The 20,161-nt window shown below is 37.1% G+C and overlaps 1 protein-coding gene across 1 annotated transcript in view; it reads left to right on the forward strand.

Moving 5' to 3' along the window:
* Positions 1-679: 679 nt before the first annotated feature.
* kcnb2b (potassium voltage-gated channel subfamily B member 2b) overlaps positions 680-20,161 on the forward strand; it is a 104,611-nt gene continuing 85,129 nt past the window's right edge. Inside the window, exons 1-2 of the mRNA XM_058376918.1 lie at positions 680-964; positions 5,190-6,161. Of these exons, the coding sequence (XP_058232901.1) occupies positions 5,580-6,161 (582 nt within the window). The 5' untranslated portion in view covers positions 680-964; positions 5,190-5,579. The remainder of the gene's footprint in view (positions 965-5,189; positions 6,162-20,161) is intronic.

Here is a 20,161-nt window from a genome sequence, read left to right on the forward strand (position 1 = left end):
ATTTATTGAAAATGTAGTTAGGAACAAATTTAAAATTATATAGATTTGGAGTTTGATTAATGCCTAATACATCATTTCATGAATAGTTTTAAGTGAATTCCTTTAACGGAGTACAAAAATACATCTTTTACATTAAGACGGATTTCACAGTAAGGATTAAGGCTGATTTTTGCATAAAGTTCAGTAAAATATGACCATATTCTTATTTTAGGTCATTTTCTATGCACTACCGATGCAGCAGCGAACAAAGATTAGGGTGAAAGTCCTGAAGTATTCATTTAAATTGCATATTTAAGAACTGCTGAGAGGTGTGGAAGACTGAAGTGTGGAACACTGTGTGACTGAGACACAGCCGATGACTGTTGCACTTACGCTTGGAGCTGGATGCAGTGTTCTGCAATATATGTGAAGGAAAGTAAAGGGCTTGTGCAGTGAGAAACAATGCATAAGTCACTAGGGCACATTATATTCTCTGTTTAGCAATTCAAAGTGTGTGTGTGTGTGTGTGTGTGTGTGTGTATGCCGGCTGTAGTCAAACTGCCCGCTCTGATGTGTTTCTTTTTCTCTCCACACTGTGGTGCAGCTTCTCTCTCTCTCTCTCTCTCTCTCTCTCACACACACACACACACACACATTTACACACCCTCCCTCACACGCTCACTCATACACACATACACACACACAGACTCTCTGTCAGCAGATGGACGCAGCTTTGCTCTGGTGCACACTCTTTTTTTTCCCCTCGTTATGTTGCAGCTGAAACGTTTCTCTTTAATGGAGATTTGCACGGAAAGCACTGAAGATTAATCTGCTCTAGGAAAATATCCCTTCTTCCTCTCTCTCTCTCTCTCTCACTCACTCTCTCTTACTGTCTATCTCTCAATCTATCTCTTTATCTATCCTTCTCTCTTAGCTGCTTGTGTGGAAGACGGTTTGCATGCCAAAGCTGCTTTACTTCAGAAAGGTAAGATCTCACACACACACACACACACACACACACACATGTTGCTATATATCCTCTGTCACTGCACTATAACCACACTGATAAAGCTTCATGTGAATGTTCAGGATGAAAAAGTGTTGCTGCAGCTTCACTGTTGTTTTCTTTAAGACTCTGAGGGTGAGTGTGATAGTAGAATACGAACGTGGTCCTGTGTGTGCAGCTAGTTAGGAAAAGCAACAGTTTGCGTCAATGCTGCTGCTGGACCTTAATTACAAGCTGCACATGAAAATGAAACGATCCACTCAACACCTTTAGTATCGGATTCACTCATGTGACCGAATTCAATCTTACACCGCTCACCGAACTTGATTAAACTCCTAGAGTGTTCATTTAGTGAATGAAATAACTACCATGTGGTGTGAATTAAACCTCAGGGATAGCGCTTATTAAACTCTATGACATGAATCAGTTCCTACTTGACAATGCCGAATTGAATTCACTAATAATCGGAGCTTCAGATTCGACTGAAATTATGACCCGTGTTACGTAATTAACGGCTATGTTAATTAAAGTGTTAATTCATCCATAAAGCAGAATTTCGCTGAAATCACACATCAAGTGGATTTCAGTTCGAAAAGCTTGCACACATATCCTCCATAATCCCTCGAGGAACCTTTTTATGGACTGTAATTAATGGATAATTCACAGTAGCTACTGTATAATGTTTTAGGATTAATAATGATATATATATATATAAAAAATTGTCACCCAAATTGCTGATTAAATTCTAACTTGAATTAAAATGCCCAGTGTTTGATTCATTTCTATACTGTTAATTATTTTCGAAACCCTAAAGATCCACTGGCCAGTTTAGACTTCCTTCCTGTTTGCAGAACCTTATCGAATATAAGAATATAAGTGTAAACTAATTTACTAAAACTGTTAATCATCCCGAATCCTTAAGGAATCTTTCTTTTTCTTTCCTTTTTTTTTTTAAAGATAGTAGTAAATGAATAATTCATAGTGGTAATAATATGCTTTAACAGAGCTGACAGTGATGAATTAACTTGTTAACACCTACGGTGTTGAGGTATTGAAATAACACGCATACCGAAGAAATGAACTGACACTCAAGAGTTCAGCATCTACACCAGTGTGGTCAGTTGTAATATTGATGAGATTGATTAGAATGTTGAATAAATGAACTCTTCTGTTACACTCATATTAAGACACTACATATGAATATTTTTTAAACGTGTGTTTTTCATGTTTACACAATACACAATTAATGTGATGTAATCACTTATTTATTTTAGAGTTGTTTAATTGCACCCTATTTTGCGGGTTTCCTCCGCATACTCCGGTTTCCTCCCCCAGTCCTTAGGCATGACTTATAGGCTGACCGGCATCTCTGAATTGTCCGTAGTGTGTGAGAGTATGTGTGATTCTGTCCTGTGGTGTTGTCATCCCTTCCAGGATATCCCCTGCCTTTGTGCCCTGAGTCCCTTCGCAGGCTCCATGTGACACTTTGTGGTTAATTTGGAACCCAAATGAATCATTTGTATGATATCAAATTTGTCATTATTGCTTTCCCAACAAGGAAGTATAGAAAGGTTCGCGTTTTAGTAAGACAGAAAATACAGATGAGTGTATTAAATAGTAAATCCAGCACTGATATTATGCTCATTGAATAATAAGCCTCACCCAATTGCTCATGAGGATCGCTCTGACGCAGCATGAGCTGCAGTTTGAAATGAATGGCTTCTGGGTTTGATAGCTAGTGTGTGATTTAGTTAGTTGTTGGGAAACTGGTTATGACTAATTGAAAGAAAAGGTATTGAATAAATTCCTAATGCTGAGTACACATAATATAAGTATTATAGATTTATATATGCAGAGTAATTGCTTCTTTGCTGTGTTTCATGTTGAAGGAAATTGCACTGCTGGCCATTTTTTAAGGAAGAAGATTTGATGCCATCGTACATAATACATTTTCAGCACAGTGGCTAGCAAGTGGATGCTGGAAAAACTGTGATGCCTTAGCTAGGTCATTTTACTCACATTAAAACCATATTGACAAATGCAAAGTGTAATTTACATATGTATTAACAAGTAAATATACTCGGAAGTCAAAGGGACGGTTTTGTTGCACAGTGTTTGTTGAAACCTTCACAGAACACTGCATCTGTGAACAGATTGATGGAATTGCCTTCACTGAGAAGGACACATGTGAGGTTGCCCTCAAATTCCTTCCAAATAGGACAGACTTTATCTTGGGAGTGCACAAATGCTGCCTACCTAGGGAGCTGCCTCGTGATTGCAACACAGTTGTGTTTGTGTGCAAGTAACAACCACAGATTGAAATCTTTTCTTTACTGCTTCATTACAACTAGTCATGTTTATTTTGTCTTAATTATTTTTGTCTTAAGAAATGCAGTGGTCTTTTTTTTTTTTGCAGGTAAGCGTAACACTATGTAGCTGTGTAATCACCTCTTGTCCTGGCAGTGCATGTCACTGCTGTGCTGTGAATGACCAACAACCAAAATAATATTTGCTCAGCAGTTGTCCAGTGGTGGTCACATTCCATAAATTGTGCAAAGTAATCCATGAGCTAGTTAGTAATCGTGACATGTGCCTGAAGTAATGGCCACAGTACACATTAGTCATTTTATACTGGGTCCAGTGTTGCCAATGTAGTAACATTTTGGTGGATTTCTAGACCGATTTAAAACCGAGCCTTGTGACAAATCTAGTGACTATTTGAACAGATGTTAGTGACTATCTTGCACTCGATGCAGCTCCATAGCTCACATCATAACTCTGGTTATAAGGGTTGAGAGAGCAGTCGACTTTGTTACGAACCTGACTAATTTGCGCTTGTGTGAAATGATGTTCCCAGCAACCAGTCACTGATTTCTGTAGTCTCCCACCAACCAATCACTGATCACTATCACCTCTTGACAACCAATCACTGATCTCTTTCATCTTCCAATAACAAACCACTGATCACTATCATCTCCCAACAACCAATCACTGATCACTATAATCTCCCACCAACCAATCACTGATCACTATCATCCTCCACCAACCAATCACTGATCACTATCATCTTCCAATGACCAATCACTGACCTCTATCATCTTCCAATAACAAACCACTGATCACTATCATCTCCCAACAACCAATCACTGATCACTATAATCTCCCAACAACCAATCACTGATCACTATCATCCTCCACCAACCAATCACTGATCACTATCATCCTCCACCAACCGATCACTATCATCTTCCAATGACCAATTACTGATCACTATCATCTTCCAATGACTTATCACTGATCACTATTGTCTTGCCAATTACCAGTCACTGATCACTATCATCTCCCAACAACCAATCACTGATCATGATCACCTTCCAATGACCAATCACTGATGACCATTGTCTCCAAATGACCAATCACTCATTACCATTATCATCCAATAACCAATTACTCATCACCATTGTTTGTCCCAAAATGCTTTTCTTTGTTATTTCCCAAATATTTACCACAACTTCTTATTTTTGGCTGCATTCATAATAAAAATTGTAGTATTATGTAAATACATATAATATATAGCTATGAACATCTGACCCATATATCCTTGTTGAACATCCTATTCCTGATTTCCTGTTACAATATCCTCCACTCTCCTGGAAAAGCTTTCTTTTAGATGTTGGAGTGTGGCTGTGGTGAGTTATGTTCATTCTGCCACAAGAGCATTATTGAGGTCACTGATTGTTAAGTAAGGAGGTCTGGGGTGCAATCTGTGTTTCAGGTCATTCTAAAGATGTTCAGTGGGGTTGAGGGTCAGGGCTATGTACAGGTCATAAATGCTCTTCCACTCCAACCTTGGCAAATCATGCCTTCGTGGGGCTTGCCTTGTGCCTCTTAGTCTCAGTGAAGGGAAATAGAAATTCTACATCATATAGTAACATTCAATACAATTGATTGCTTCCAACTTTGCAGCAACCCTGGTAATGGCTCTCATACGGGTGAGATGTATTTGGTCTGTGATAGCATGTCCGAAGACTTCCTCTTTCTTTGAGAAATAAGTAAAACTTGTTTTTTTCTATTTCATTAAATATATTAAGAATATATTTTAGTCTATTCAAAGACTCTTCAGACTTGCTTATTTATATAACACGTTTTTAATTTACTTGCGCCTATGACTTAAATGAACATTCTTATCTGTCTTTCCTTGCAGTCTTGGAGGCGCGCGTGTAAAGAGGATCCAACATAGACTGGATCACCTTTTTGTTTCTTTTTATTTTCTGGCAAGGACTGCTCATCCATGTTTCCTGTTTGGCTGATGGATAACCCGAAGAATACGACACAATCTGGTACATAGCTAAAATATTTTTTACGAATTGCACACAGGGAAGAACTGTTTTAATAGCATCTTTTTTTGAGTGCACGATATGGCGCATCCTAGTCGGTCTAGGAGTTGCAAAAGCGACCTCGCGCTCCTCCAGGTTGATTAGCTGTCACTGGATCCCATTATTATAAGATATAAAGTGCAACCCCATTTTTTATCCACTATAAACAACTGTTTTTTTTTGTATCCCGTCATCTATTTGTTTATTTTGAGTGAACCATGGCGGATAAAGCCGGTCTCGGAGTTCCAAAAACGGGCTCGCGCTCATCCACGTCGCTTCCTCCAGAGCCCACCGAGATCATCCGCACCAAAGCCCGCACCAGAAGAGTGCGGATCAACGTGGGAGGCCTGAACCACGAGGTGCTATGGCGGACTCTGGACCGGCTCCCGCGCACGCGTCTGGGGAAGCTGCGCGACTGCAATACGCACGAGTCGCTCATGGAGGTTTGCGACGATTACAGCCTAAACGAGAACGAGTATTTCTTCGACCGGCATCCGGGCGCGTTCACGAGCATCCTGAACTTCTATCGCACTGGGAAGCTGCACATGATGGAGGAGATGTGCGCGCTCTCGTTCGGACAGGAGCTCGATTACTGGGGTATCGATGAGATTTATCTGGAGTCGTGCTGCCAGGCGCGCTATCATCAGAAAAAGGAGCAGATGAACGAGGAGTTGAGGAGGGAAGCGGAAACTCTGCGCGAGAGGGACGGAGAAGGGGAGTTTGACCACTCCTGCTGTCCTGATAAGAGGAAGAAACTATGGGATCTTCTGGAGAAGCCGAACTCCTCGGTCGCTGCGAAGGTAAGACGATGCGCCTTGATGTGTGATCGTATTTTTAAAACCTCTCCCTTTATCCTGCACGTGCTTAATCAGCAGTAACGTTTGGTTTCCAAACTTATTTAACTTTTCTACTGCAGATGTAACAAGTAAAGAAAGCTCACAGCCTCAGGTTTAGCAGTGTGCAAACTCTGGACATAAATCACACACTTGTCTCAATGTTGCCAACATTTTCAAATTATCTAATGCATGCTCCTGGTGACCTCATAGGCTGATTTGCCTATTCACTCTATCCCCAAAATTAGTTGCATATCAGTACCTCACGTGAAGGAAGACAACAAGCATAGACTTTTATTAATACTTATAACGTGCTGCAGTTGAAGACATGAAATCTGATTGCTCAGAAGGTCTGGATCATTTCGATGGTGTTACATGAACTGTATGTTCATATTGAATGCGCTCTTTCTAGTATCTCTTTAGTACCAACTCTTACATAGAGACTTGCACAGGGGATGATTCATATGATCTAAGACTAATAATAAACAGATTTAAAAAAGTCTTGTTAAATATAAAATCATTGATCTGGTGTTTTTAAAAAATTTTTTTAGGAGATTTAACATTTCTAGTGAGAGTTTTGATTGTAAGCGCTTTGAACAGTCAAGTTTTTCAGATAAGACAGAGAGAGATAGTCAGAGAGAGAGAGAGAGAGAGAGAGAGAGAAACAGAGGCAGAGAGAGAGAGAGAGAGCGAGAGAGAGAGAGAGAGAGAGAAACAGAGGCAGAGAGCGAGAGAGAGAGAGAGAGAGAGAGAGAGAGGGAGGCTGGTCTGGAAATGACTTTGTCACAGCTATAACGAGGGTTACATCACCCAGGCATGCATTATTTTGGGATAACAGCACAGTTTGGTGTGTGTTGTTCCTTACATAATAGATCATCTTGTCATGACACCACAAACTAATTATTTAGGTATTTAAACCTACAAGGGAGTACCCAAAACTAATTTCCAATATTTATGTGGCGTGAAAACAATGATCACCTTATTTATTTATTTATTTATTTACATTAACAGGAGAGTTTATTCCCCCTGGACAGACTGTTAATTAGAAATTTAACACTTAAGTGCTTAGGGGTCTATGGGAAAAGAACATGTGGACAGATGGTGCACCCAGAGCTGGATCTTGCACCATGACAACACACCTTCATTACCACACATTATTATCTGAATTACTCGTAACGTGTACTATTCAAACCTCAAACATGACACGCCCCCAGTCTGGGTCTGATGCGCATAGCCCTTTACTTTAAACAAAATGTGCCACAAAATGGTAAATTGATAGATACTGGAGGTTACAGCTGTGATCTTTACTTGTACCTTCTAGAAATTTCCATTGGAATATTAAGAAGCAATGTTTAGAACATTAGCTGACTAAGTGAAAAAAAGTGTATGTGTGTATTGGCAGGATCAGTGGGTGTATGTGTGTGTGTGTGTGTGTGCGTGTGTGTTTATTCAGTGCTCTGTCCACAAGTTAGGGAAAGTTTCGGAAACATGGCTTTCATGGGTGCTTTTAACGGATTCTTTTCCTAACACAATGAACATTATGTATTACTGTGAAATAAGGAAGACTCAGTGCAGTAAGAAAGTAAGTGTGTGTTTGCATTTTATTAGTCCATCTGTGGTACCTGTTCTGGAGTCAGCTGAATGTCCCTGAATCCTCTTGCAGGTCTAGATGTACATTTCCTACTCCTTTAACTACATTCATTTCTTATTAGTTTCCCTCTAGGTACTGAATAATTCATTAAGTAATGAATACTATTCTTTAGTGACATTTTGTGGTGTTAAAGTAGCAATTTGCAATGCTCTGCAGAGACAGGATAAGGAGTAATCTTGTGCGAGCTGTTCTCTCAGCTGAGTTTTGTTTGTGTGTGATTAGTATAGGATCATTTTTTTTCGTTAAATTTTATAATAGCTTTTGATTTTTTGGTCGGAAAACATTGATTTTCCTTCTCGGAGTTACATCAGCAGTGTGGAGTTGATTCGGCTGTGACAGATTTGGTGATTACTCCTTTAAAGTCAAGGTGCTTTCTCCTAAAATCTATGCTTCCCTCTGCATGTAGGAAATATTCTCTGGCCGTAAAAATAAGTTGTTGATTTGTAGATGAAGGATGGGGTCATTTGTTTGGATATTACGTCTATGAAATAATACAAACACAAGCAGTCTTAATCTCATGTAAACTACAGTAGTGCTACAAACATAGATTTGGAACACAACAGAATATTTTTCACACTGTCGTTCATTTCTCCGGCTCTAAAATCGCACAAAATGTTGTATTATACGTAATTTAACATAAATATTTAATATTCTTTTGGTCCTCTGTTATTATTATTTTTGTATAAACAATAGCTCTTTTTTTATAGAGTGTCTCTGAATAACTTCCTACATCAGGTCACATAAATCAGATACACAGTCTCTCTCTCTCTCTCTCTCTCTCTCTCTCTCTCTCTCTCAGAAAAGATTCTACACACCAGCAGGAAAAGTAACATTTCAGCTTATTTGTTTCTCTTGAATAAATATTTAATCACGAACCATACAAGGAAGTTCCCATTGCTTGTCCAGTCTTGGAGCACATACTGCAGACAGGTAGATAGACAGACGCTTGTCTCGGTTAGCAATGACTCCATTCGTATGAAAAGTTTGATGGTTAGAGGCGTGGTTAGTGTTTAGACCTTTTCTTGTGTACATATAAGCTCATAGGAAGAAGAGACGCAAAATATGCACAGAGACAGACGGGTAGAGAAACAGACACATGCTGTAGATTGATAGCTGGGATTTTTTCTCATTTAGTATTATGTAGAAGGATCTTTGGGAAGGGGGAAATGTATTTAGTTAAATGTGGCAAATGGCTAAGGAATTGCCGTACAAAAAGAACCCCAAAATATATTTATGTGGCCTCACTCTAAATAAAACACCTTTAAAGTTTAAGAGTGTAGATAGAGAGATAGTCTGATTTCACAAAAAAAAAGCCCCCCCCCACTCTTTATCACTCCAGTTTGGATGAGACTGTGTCTTAGATTGCTCAGATATAGACTTCTAGGCCATCCATCCATCCATCCATCCATCCATCCACCTGAGGTGCTTTTCTGCTCACCTCGGTTGTAAAGAGTGATTATATGAATTTTGCTATAGTATTGGCACTCACCTAATGTTTTTTGTGTTTTCTGTTTAAACTCTTCGGAAAGTTCTGTGTTAAAATCCCTGGAATACTGAAACCAGCCAGTTTGTAACCAACCTAGCCACAGGTAAAGCCAGTGAGATCACCGCATCTGAAGATTTTGACCTGGATTCTGCATCGACTTAATGAATTTCTGGCATTTGGCAGATTCGCTTATTCAGAGCGACTTACATTTTATTATCTCATTTTAAACAACTGAGCAGTTGAGAGTTAAAGGCCTTGCTCAGGGGCCCAGTAGAGTCAGCTTGGTGGACCTGGGGTTCAAACTCTGCATCCACCTCTGCAACCACCTGATTGGCCGATTAGATCATTGCACGAATGAACAAGTGTACAGGTGTTCCTAATAAAGTGGCTGTACAGATACATTTAAACAGACAGCAGGACAACAGAGACAACAAATAAAGTTGTACAGGCTTTATTTCATTGCCCACTCATTTGAAGGTTAGTGCTCTCGGCCGCATCTAAGAGATTTCTCGCCACACTGGCAGTTATTTTATCTTTATTCCTCCTTGCGATCTTTTCTGTAGAACTTCATGGGTTATTGTACAAGAAATTTAATAATATAAACCACTGTGACCTGAATAAAACATTCACAGTCTACTACACTCCAATTTAAACCTTCTCTGTCTCACAAGCTTCATATCCGATCAGGTACACAGGCCCTAATGTACCCTCACAATGCATTATGGGTAATGCAAACATCTTACATGTTAATCTCTGCCTAAACATCACTAGCATTGAATTAAAGCTTGTAGCTGCCAGTTAGCACAATTACTCTTAACTAGCACAGTTATATGATTCCCAGTTTTAGTGCTGAATAATAGATTTTCGATCAATATAGAAAATGCCATTTTAATGTGCTCTCAGAATGTTGGCGCTGACATCGTGTGTAAATGTGACGATGTACAGTTTCGTCTCCAAGAGCTCGAGGATAGAAACGGGTGAAATTCGATCAGTGCTAATTCAGATGGAGCCTGCAGGATGATATTTCAAATCTGTCATGTTTAAGAAATAAAAAAAAGAAAGAAGAAATGACCCTGCTGAAAGTGTGTCAAAGACATGAGACTGTTTGAAATGATATCTGAAAATGTGTTATTGAACCTTCCGAGCAGAAGGCATGAGCAGAATCGTGTCCCACTGCAATATTTAATTTCTGCTTTCTCACACTTTTCAATTTATTTTTACATTTTGGAATTCCCTGGCCATATTGGAAGACGATGGTGATAGACGCACAACGTATTTCAGTGTCATGACCATGACTTATATCCTCTTTAAATTGGGATTGTAATTAAAAAATAAATAAATAAATAAACGGTACAAAAAAAAAGCATGGACAAATTTATTTAATAAACATAATCATAATTATCATGCAAATATTTGGCTTATTATTTATAACAGTATATGCAGTTATTTTGGGGATAATTATTCCAACCATAAAGCTTTTATTTCTGTTAATCCTGAACTCAATAATAAATGTAGATGCATGTATGTATAAATAAGAAAAAATATAATAATAAAAAAATTTTAAAAAGACAATCCCACGGCCCATGGTGATGCTTCCTGGCCTTAAAATCTCTATCAGCATGATTTTAAACATTAAGTAATTCCTTGTGATGATAAAGATCCACCCCACACTAATCATTTGCCATGAGGAGTTTCTATTTATTTAGTATTTAACACTCTAAAATCTCAGAATGCCTGATCAGGATTGTGTGGGCGTGTCAGATTGCATAATTATTGGAACTGGTGTTTCCATGGTAACATAACTGACAGTGCTAGTGCTGGAGAAGATGGGGAAAAAAAAAAAAAATGACAGAGAGCAGCTTCCGCGTCGCCTTCGTATTTACACGTAAGTCATGAGTGAAAAACGTGTGTGAACACACTCAGTGTTTGTTTTATTCGGTTGAATAAGAATCTCATTTCCGTGGAAGGAATCAAAACAGGCAGGCACCATTACACAAGGATTATCAGATAGTCAGAGATAACCATCATGGAAAAACTAGGTGAGGGTGAAAAAAAACACAAGCAGGTATAACTGAAAATAACTATACGGAACGAACGTTGATGGTTCTCAGCTCGGCATGATAAGACAGAGCTGAGAACAGAGGCAGCAGGGTAGATACGGATAAACTGGTTTCGGTCTTGACACAGTACAGGTAAACACATTAGGATAATCAGCCAATGTTGTGACAGAGCAGGATAGAGACAGGATCTAAACAAAGGCACAAGACGGGGAAAAATGACAGATAAGCAGAGATTGTTACTGCTCAGATTGCGGTTGCAAATGTATTCGTTAGAGCTAGACTGTAGGTTGAATTGAAAAAAACAAAAACAAGACAAAATAAAACTACGCTAGAAAGCTAATGCATGCTAATGCCAGTGGTGCAAAATTGATGTTAGCGCTACTGGTGATGAACCCTCTGGCATTTGAAATCGACTTATTGGACATTTTCAGAATGTCCAGGATAAAACAAATGGATAATTTTATGAATCAATGATTTTATTATTTTATTTTAATTAGTTTATTCACTGTTGGCTTTCAGTGTGAGATGTTTGAGATCCCCTCTGTTGGGATAACCTTAAACAGAATTTTAGATAACGCCTTCACATTTTAGATGTGCGAGCACTTGGGGCGTCTCAGAGAGAAGAAATGGGTTGGATATCAGGGTTTTCTTTGAAGACAGAAACATTTGTGTGGAAATTTCTCCTTTTTTAGAACTTATATATATGAATATTTTGCCCCTAGTAGGGTAGATAAAAATAGAAATACTTATGAAAAACTACAATTATTAAAGCACTGAGTGTCTACTTACATATAAGACATGAACCACTACTGTGAAGTGTGACATGACAAAGACATTCTATCTATCTATCTATCTATCTATCTATCTATCTATCTATCTATCTATCTATCTATCTATCTATCTATCTATCTATCTATCTATCTATCTATCTATCTATCTATTCCCTAATCACCCACTCATCTATCTATCTATCTATCTATCTATCTATCTATCTATCTATCTATCTATCTATCTATCTATCTATCTATCTATCTATCTCAAATTCAAATCAAATTCAAATTCAAATTTTATTTGTCACATACGAAATCATACACAGTACGACGTAGTGAAATGCATTTTACGACTGTCTTACATAAAAGAGGAAAGAGTAAAAAAAGAAAATGTGTGGACATGAAAGGGGATATAGTTAAGAAGTATAGGGAAAAATAGGGAAAAAATTAAATGGTAGAAATCACAATAAAAAAAAAAACAACAACAAACAAACAAACAAACTTGAAAATCAAGTGTCAGATATGCATATGCAAATATATGTCTATGTATGTATATATAACAAATATAAAAATATAAAAACAAAAACAAAAAATATATGTGTATATATATATATATATATATATATATATATATATATATATATAGTATATGTATAGTATATGTGAAAAATAAAACAATATAAATAAATATATGTGTAGACTCTATAATGTACAGAAGATACAGTATGTAGATAATATGTAGATGTAGATACAGTATGTAGATAAAATGGTCAACATTGAAATGGTGTTGCAAAAGAATATAGTATGTACAGTGTGCATATGTAAGATAAATATATAAATATATTGTAGATGTGTATATAAGGCAAAATATAATGTCCAGTTTAACAGGGAGTAAAGTGACAGTGCAGTGCACACACAAAGATGTATAGAGAAGATGTACAGATGTACAGAGAAGATGTACATCTATTTTGTTGTCTCTTCTCTAACTCACCCGCTTTTACCTAGTTCAGGCTTGTTAGCTGGTGGAATCAGATGAGTTAGTGGCAGGAAAAACACCAGAATGGTGTGGTGGTGGACTTCAGAAACACTGCTCTAGGGCACAGAGTGTACGTTAAAAACGCAAGACTGAACAACTCATCATGACCAAATGTAAACTACTGTGTGAAAATGGTAGCTAAAGCAGGTAGCTGAGAAATATAGGACTGCAGGACTGCCCAACAGTATATATAGTATAGCCTAGAAGAAAATTGTGTAGAAATCACTTTCAGCAGGGTATAAATGCCCAACTGAAGATATACAGCTATAGAAAGAAACTAAATACAGAGAGAGAGAGAGAGAGAGAGAGAGAGAGAGAGAGAGAGATCAGTTCTTTGAGCATCTCATTCCCTAGTTTGTTTAGGTAATGTTCAGCCACTGCAGTGACACCCCCTCAGTGTGTTGCTTATTTAACCCCAGATTCAACCGAATGTGTTATTTACATAGGTTTGCATAGTATATTTATGATAAAAGATCTAAGGGAAATAAAAGGAATGCATAAAAATCATCACAATACAGTGTATAAAAAACAGCCACTGCTGGATTAATATTTTTATTATTTTTTTAATTTTGGAGTAGTTATAAAACAAACTAAGGCGAACTAGTGTTCTGTGCTTTCTATTCTGTGCTGTGTGTGTGTGTCTGTGAGAGAGAGAGAGACAGAGAGAGAGAGAGAGAGAGGGAGACAGAGAGAGAGAGAGAGAGAGAGAGACAGAGAGAGAGAGAGAGAGAGAGAGAGTGAGTGACCCATCAGGCATGTTATCATGTTGCATTTTGTCAGGGGAGCTTTCCAAATACTGTACAGGGAGGCACACACACACACACACACGCACACTAATGTCGTCATTTCATGTCGTGTAGCACATGACATAATGTGATGACACATTATGTCATCGTTTTGCATTATGTCATGTGTGCCACGCTGCTTGAGCTGCGCTCTTAGGAAGGTGCATTAACATGAACAGGATGTTAAAATGACATTGATGGACCTTTTAAATTTGTATAAAGTTTGTAGAGAAGGACGACATTTGTAATAGAAGATATCGTGTGTGTGTGTGTGTGTGTGTAAATCCGTAGAAAGTAAAACAGTACAGTATATACCCATACTTACCACCTTTAAGTTTAAGCCATCAGATTTATTTTTTTCAAAGCCACAAGGGTCTCGAATTTATTTCTCCATAGCAACAGCTAGTAATGCCAAGTGTGATGTCATCAGTGTCATGGCCATTGCTATTACATAGTTTATTTATAGATCTCACTAGACTGGGGTTATTTAACTGTGGTGGCAGGTGGGCAACATAAAACACACACACACACACACAGCAGACAGACCAGTCAAACTAACCCTCTAATAAATGAAGGCCATAAATATATGAAATAAATGCAATCGATAAAAAGAATAAATGAAAACACTACCGCTATGTGGGAATACACAGGGCTTTAATCACACCACTCATATGGCAACTTCATTTAGCAAGTCCACCTACTTGGGAGGAAACTGAAGAAGAAACTCTACCCTATTACTTATTCATACCTAGTAAATATTCAAATTTATGATATTAATTAGGCAGCCGAAACATTGAAAAGAGCCTGCAGGTTCTAAGCTAAATAGAACCGATAGACCATACAGTAAAGTTTATGGTGTAGAACAAGAGTGTCAGACTGCAGTCCTACAGTTCCATGGCTTTGCCGAGTTTAGCATTCTGCCTCATTTAACATACCTGATTCAGCTCATCCGGTAATGCACAAGGCCTTCACGGTGTGTTAACGCAAATCTCTGCAGTGTTGTGGTCCTTTCTGGACTTGAGATGGACATTTTAAACGACATACTTATATACACATTATCTAAAAAAAAAAGTACTTAATTTTGTATTTATTATTTACTACTACTCTCTTACGCTTGACACAATCGTGTCTTTGCGTATTCAGTGTGCATATTTATTTAACACATATTAGACTTTTCTGCCTATAACATACTTTGACAAGTCAGAAACCTAACCATAAATAACCCTTTTAAGCTAATTATTTCCTCACATAATAAACACACACAAGTTGTAAGATAGCTACTGTACATGCTGTAGCTGACTGGACAGAAGCTGTTTGTAATCAGATACCTATGTGAAAATGTCTGTGATGATCCAGCGCTGGTGTCAGACTGGAATTTTTAAGTGCAGGTTTCATCTTTATATAAGATAATATTACTTGTGGTGGAGTTACATGTCTATATCAGTCTAGGAAAGCTTGCAGGCATCTGGACTATCCTGTATATTGTGGTCAAAATTTCAATTTGGGAAAGATTTTTTCCACAGATATTATTTCCACCATTGACAATTGGCTAAGAGTGCTTATAGCTGTGTGTACCACTCCGTTATTACTACGATTAACATATTAGAGTTAGCAACATCATCAACAGACATCATGAATGTTCATGTTCTTGTTCATGAATGCAACTTTAGACTTAAAAAAAAGTGAAAAAGAAGAAGGGATATGAGCTAGCTAGATAGTGGATCTATTTCTGCTAGCGGATTATCTGTCTATGTTCTGTCTGAAATGTCAGTTATACAGTATTACACAATATTAATTTCCTTTTTATGGTTTTGTTGTATAAAAGTGATATCATGCTCACAATCATGTGGTTATGCTGAATATTAAATATAGCTCTCAGCCTGAGGCAATGTGCCTCCAGCCAGTGCTGATTTTCTGAATACCTGCACTCTTGTTCATGTGAAATTACTGTAAATTATAAATGTGTAATTATAAAAGGTTGAATCTGCACCTAATTTAACAATGGACATGGACTGTTGGACTCAGCAGAACATTGACACTCATATGGTCATGTGTGGTATTGGTGTGAGTGTATCAGGGTGTAGCAGTGTTGAGAATTTCCTTCCATCCATCCATTTTCTGTAGCGCTTTTCCAACACAAGGTCACAGGGAACCTGGACTCTATCCCAGGGGATTCAGCGTACCAGGCAGGGGTCACCTTGGACAGGATGCTGAAACATCACAGTCCTCAATTACTCACACACCCGTTCACACACTACGGACAATTAAGAGATGACAATCAGGTTACAGCGCATATCTTTGGACTGGGGGAGGACACTGGGAGGACAGGCAAAATTTGTGCACACAGGATAGAGGCAGGGATTGAACCCCTAATCCTGGAGATGTGAGGCAGAAATTATAACTATTAAATCTTCAACTGAAAGACAGTGCTATGGCTCAGAAAATGACACTGATGAAGTCTAATACAGTGACATGAAAGAAAACCCAACACTGCTGTGCCTGATACACCCCAGTGTCAAGGAAAATGGTCCACCACCCAAATAAAATCCACTCGGCGCTGGTTGTTTTCCATCGACAGACATTTTGGAAATGGGCAACAAACTCCACATAGCAACACTTGGGCTAGAATCAATAATATATGGTAATTTGTCTAGTTAAAATGTCCACTGAATGGAACTATAAGCTATCTAATAAACTGGCAACTCAATGTACGTGTTTACCTCATTTGTGCTTCTTCTGCACATATCACTCTTCATAATCAATACCACACATTTAAGCTTTATAAACCTGGACATAAATTACAGGAATAAATTCCTCCTGAGGCAGGTTAGCTGCCAGTTCTAACAAACACCTGCGCAGATCTATATCCAGCAACAATCTTTATCCACACCACCTTGCTGTGGTTTCAAAAAGGAAGTGTGTGTTTGTGTATGTGTTTGTGTGTGTGTGTGTGTGTGTGTGTGTATGCGTTCTTTTCGGCTTTATGTTGGAGAAAAAAATCAACACGTCGATTCCTTAAACGCATCCAGGGTTCAATTAGCTTTCTTTCTTTCAGAGTGAGTTACGGTTTGTTTCTGTTGTAGCCTTACTTCTCATATCAGCTTCTTTAACCAAAAGGTCCTGCATTCCTTAAATGTTATATTACAAATACCTGACTTATTTCAGTTGTATATCATATTTTTGTTGTATATCGTATTTATTTGTGTTAAAAATGCCCATCTTTTATCTATTTATGTTATAAATTTCTTTTTTTCCCCTTTATATGACGTGCTAAAAATATTGTCATTTATTTATTTGTTTATTTATTTGTAAGTGTTTTATTTTTATAAATTAATTTATTTATATATATATTTTTTATTTTTTTAAATATATGTATTTATATATTTTATTTATTTTTATTTATCTATTTACATGTATATTTTTTGTAAATATTTTTAATTTTTTAAATATATATATATATATATTGTTTTTTAATTCTAATTAATAATTATTTATTTATTTAATTGTTTGTACATGTTTTATTTTAGTTATTTATTTATTTATACAAACATTTTTCTTTTTTTAAATATATGTATTTATATATTTTATTTATTTGTAAGTGTTTTATTTTTATTTATATATTTACATGTATATTTTTTATAAATATTTTTTACTTTTTTAAATATATATTTTTTCAAAAATATTGACAGAAAAACAGTGACAGAAATATTACAAGTAATTATATTAATTAAATTAACTAAATTGAAATAAGTAATTCACAAAAACTGCCATTTTTTAAAACTTCAAATATTAAATAATTCCACCTGTGATTTGTGTCCCTCTTCCTCCTGTGTGTATTTCTGGCGTTACATAACATTTTCACCCAGAGGCCCAATCAGTGCAGGTGGTGTATCATAAATCCTTTCCACTCACTTTCATGATCAGATATAAATCTAAAGATTATGAGGAGAGTCGTAATGGTTTTAGATCCTCTTTAGGACAGAAGATGTGCAGGAAATATGGCTGTGGTTGTTCAGTGTCATAAAACAGGCGTATGGCAGCATCTGTCTGTATATTCTCAGGACTTTTTAAACAATACATCTATAACTCTGTAAAAGCACACAGACTTTTCACACAGCAGGACCTGTCTGTATCATTTCCATGTGAAAATCACACGATGCTCAACACATCCAAATAGTGATTCATCTATTTCTCCAAAAAACAAAAAAAACAAAACAAACAACAACAATAAAACAACAAAACAACTTATCTTTTTTGATAAGTTTGACTTTTCTCTGAGGAAATTCTCAAATGATTCGTTCTTTTTTGGTGGGGATAAGATTAACGATACGCATTCATAAGAATTGTAATAATTAAGAGAATCAAAATATTGCTGTTCGGAAGAAAAGAAAACAAAGCCGTATTTCAGAAACAGCAGGATGTTTCATCCCGACTGAGAGCTTTTTCTACATGACTTACTCTCAGTAATGAGAGTCACACCAGGATACTGCTGTAGTAATGGACTGTAAAATGATGGCAGAATAATCACAGTAATGTCACGATCTACCTGAGTGAATTAGTGTAAATGGACCGGCAATGCGATTAAAGGTTAGCTCAGCGGCTTAAATCATATCAGCTCGCTCTATTGTATCCGTCACAGAGGGCAAGCGAGTGCAAAAATGTTTCAGCTCTTTGCTGAATGAACCCAGGAAGAGCAGTTAGGTCTTGTTACTTACAATATGTTCTTACTAGCGCAGCGCCCATTTTACAGTTCTATTTCATATCCTGTTGATAGCGGAGACTTAAAGGACAGAGGTAACACAGTGGTCAAGGCTTTGGAGTACCTCTTGAAATTTGAACTGGAGATCTTGCCTCTGCTACACACTTGAGCGTAGCCTTTTATCCTCAACTGCTTTGTTTTGTTTTTTAAATAGCTATTTATAAATGCTTATAAATGTTCATATTAATGTCTAGCCCTAACCCTGGCTAGCATGAGCTAACCTGACAGGGTTTTTAAATCATATTCATCTGTTCATATTTTTCCTCTGCTAATGCTAGACAGCTGGCTAACATGAGCTAATCTGACAGGATTTGTAAATCAAATTAATCAGTTCATATCTGTCTATGCTAATTCTAGACAGCTCGCTAACATTAGCCTGAAAGGATGTTCATTATTTTCCCCTGCTAATGATACACAGCTGGCTAGCATGAGCTAACCTGACAGGATATTTAAATCACATTCATATGTTCATATTTTTCCTCTGCTAATGCTAAGCAGCTTGCTAACATGAGCTACCCTGACAAGGATTTTTAAATCATATTCATATGTCCATATGTTTCCTTCGGCTAATGCTAGATATCTGGCTAACATGAGATAACCTGACAGCATTGTTAAGTCATATTCATATGTTCATATTTTTCCTCTGCTAATGATACACCGCTGGCTAGCATGAGCTAACCTGACAGGACAGATTTTTAAATCATATTTATAGATACAATGGTTTCACTGCCAGTCCTAGACAGCTTGCTACCATTAGCCTAAACGTTTGTTCATATTTTTCCACTGCTAATCCTAGATATCTTAAAAAACATTGAATTAACCTGACAGGATTTTTAAATCATATTCATCTGTTCATATTTGTCTATGCTAATTCTAGGCGGCTTGCTAACATTAGCCTGAATGGATGTTCATTATTTTCCCCTGATAATGATAGACAGCTGGCAAGCATGAGCTAATCTGACAGGATATTTAAATCATATTCATATGTTCATATTCTTCCTCTGCTAATGCTAAACATCTGGCTAACATGAGATAACCTGACAGGATTTTTAAATCATCATATTCATAAATATAATTCATAGTTTTCGCTGCCAGTCCTAGACAGAATGCTACCATTAGCCTTAAAGTTTGTTCATATTTTTCCACTGCTAATCCTAGATATCCGGCTAACATGAATTAACCTGACAGGATATTTAAATCATATTCATCTGTTCATATTTGTCTATGCTAATTCTAGACAGCGTGCTAACATTAGCCTGAAAGGATGTTCATTACTTTCCCCAGCTAATGATAGACAGCTGGCTAGCATGAGCTAACCTGACAGGATTTTTAAATCATATTCATCTGTTGATATTTTTCCCCTGCTCATGCTAGACAGTTGGCTAAAATGAGCAAACCTGTCATGCTTTTTAAATCATGT

The sequence above is a fragment of the Hemibagrus wyckioides genome, linkage group LG23, assembly GCF_019097595.1.
Source record: "Hemibagrus wyckioides isolate EC202008001 linkage group LG23, SWU_Hwy_1.0, whole genome shotgun sequence".
NCBI classification, from domain to species: Eukaryota; Metazoa; Chordata; class Actinopteri; order Siluriformes; family Bagridae; genus Hemibagrus; species Hemibagrus wyckioides.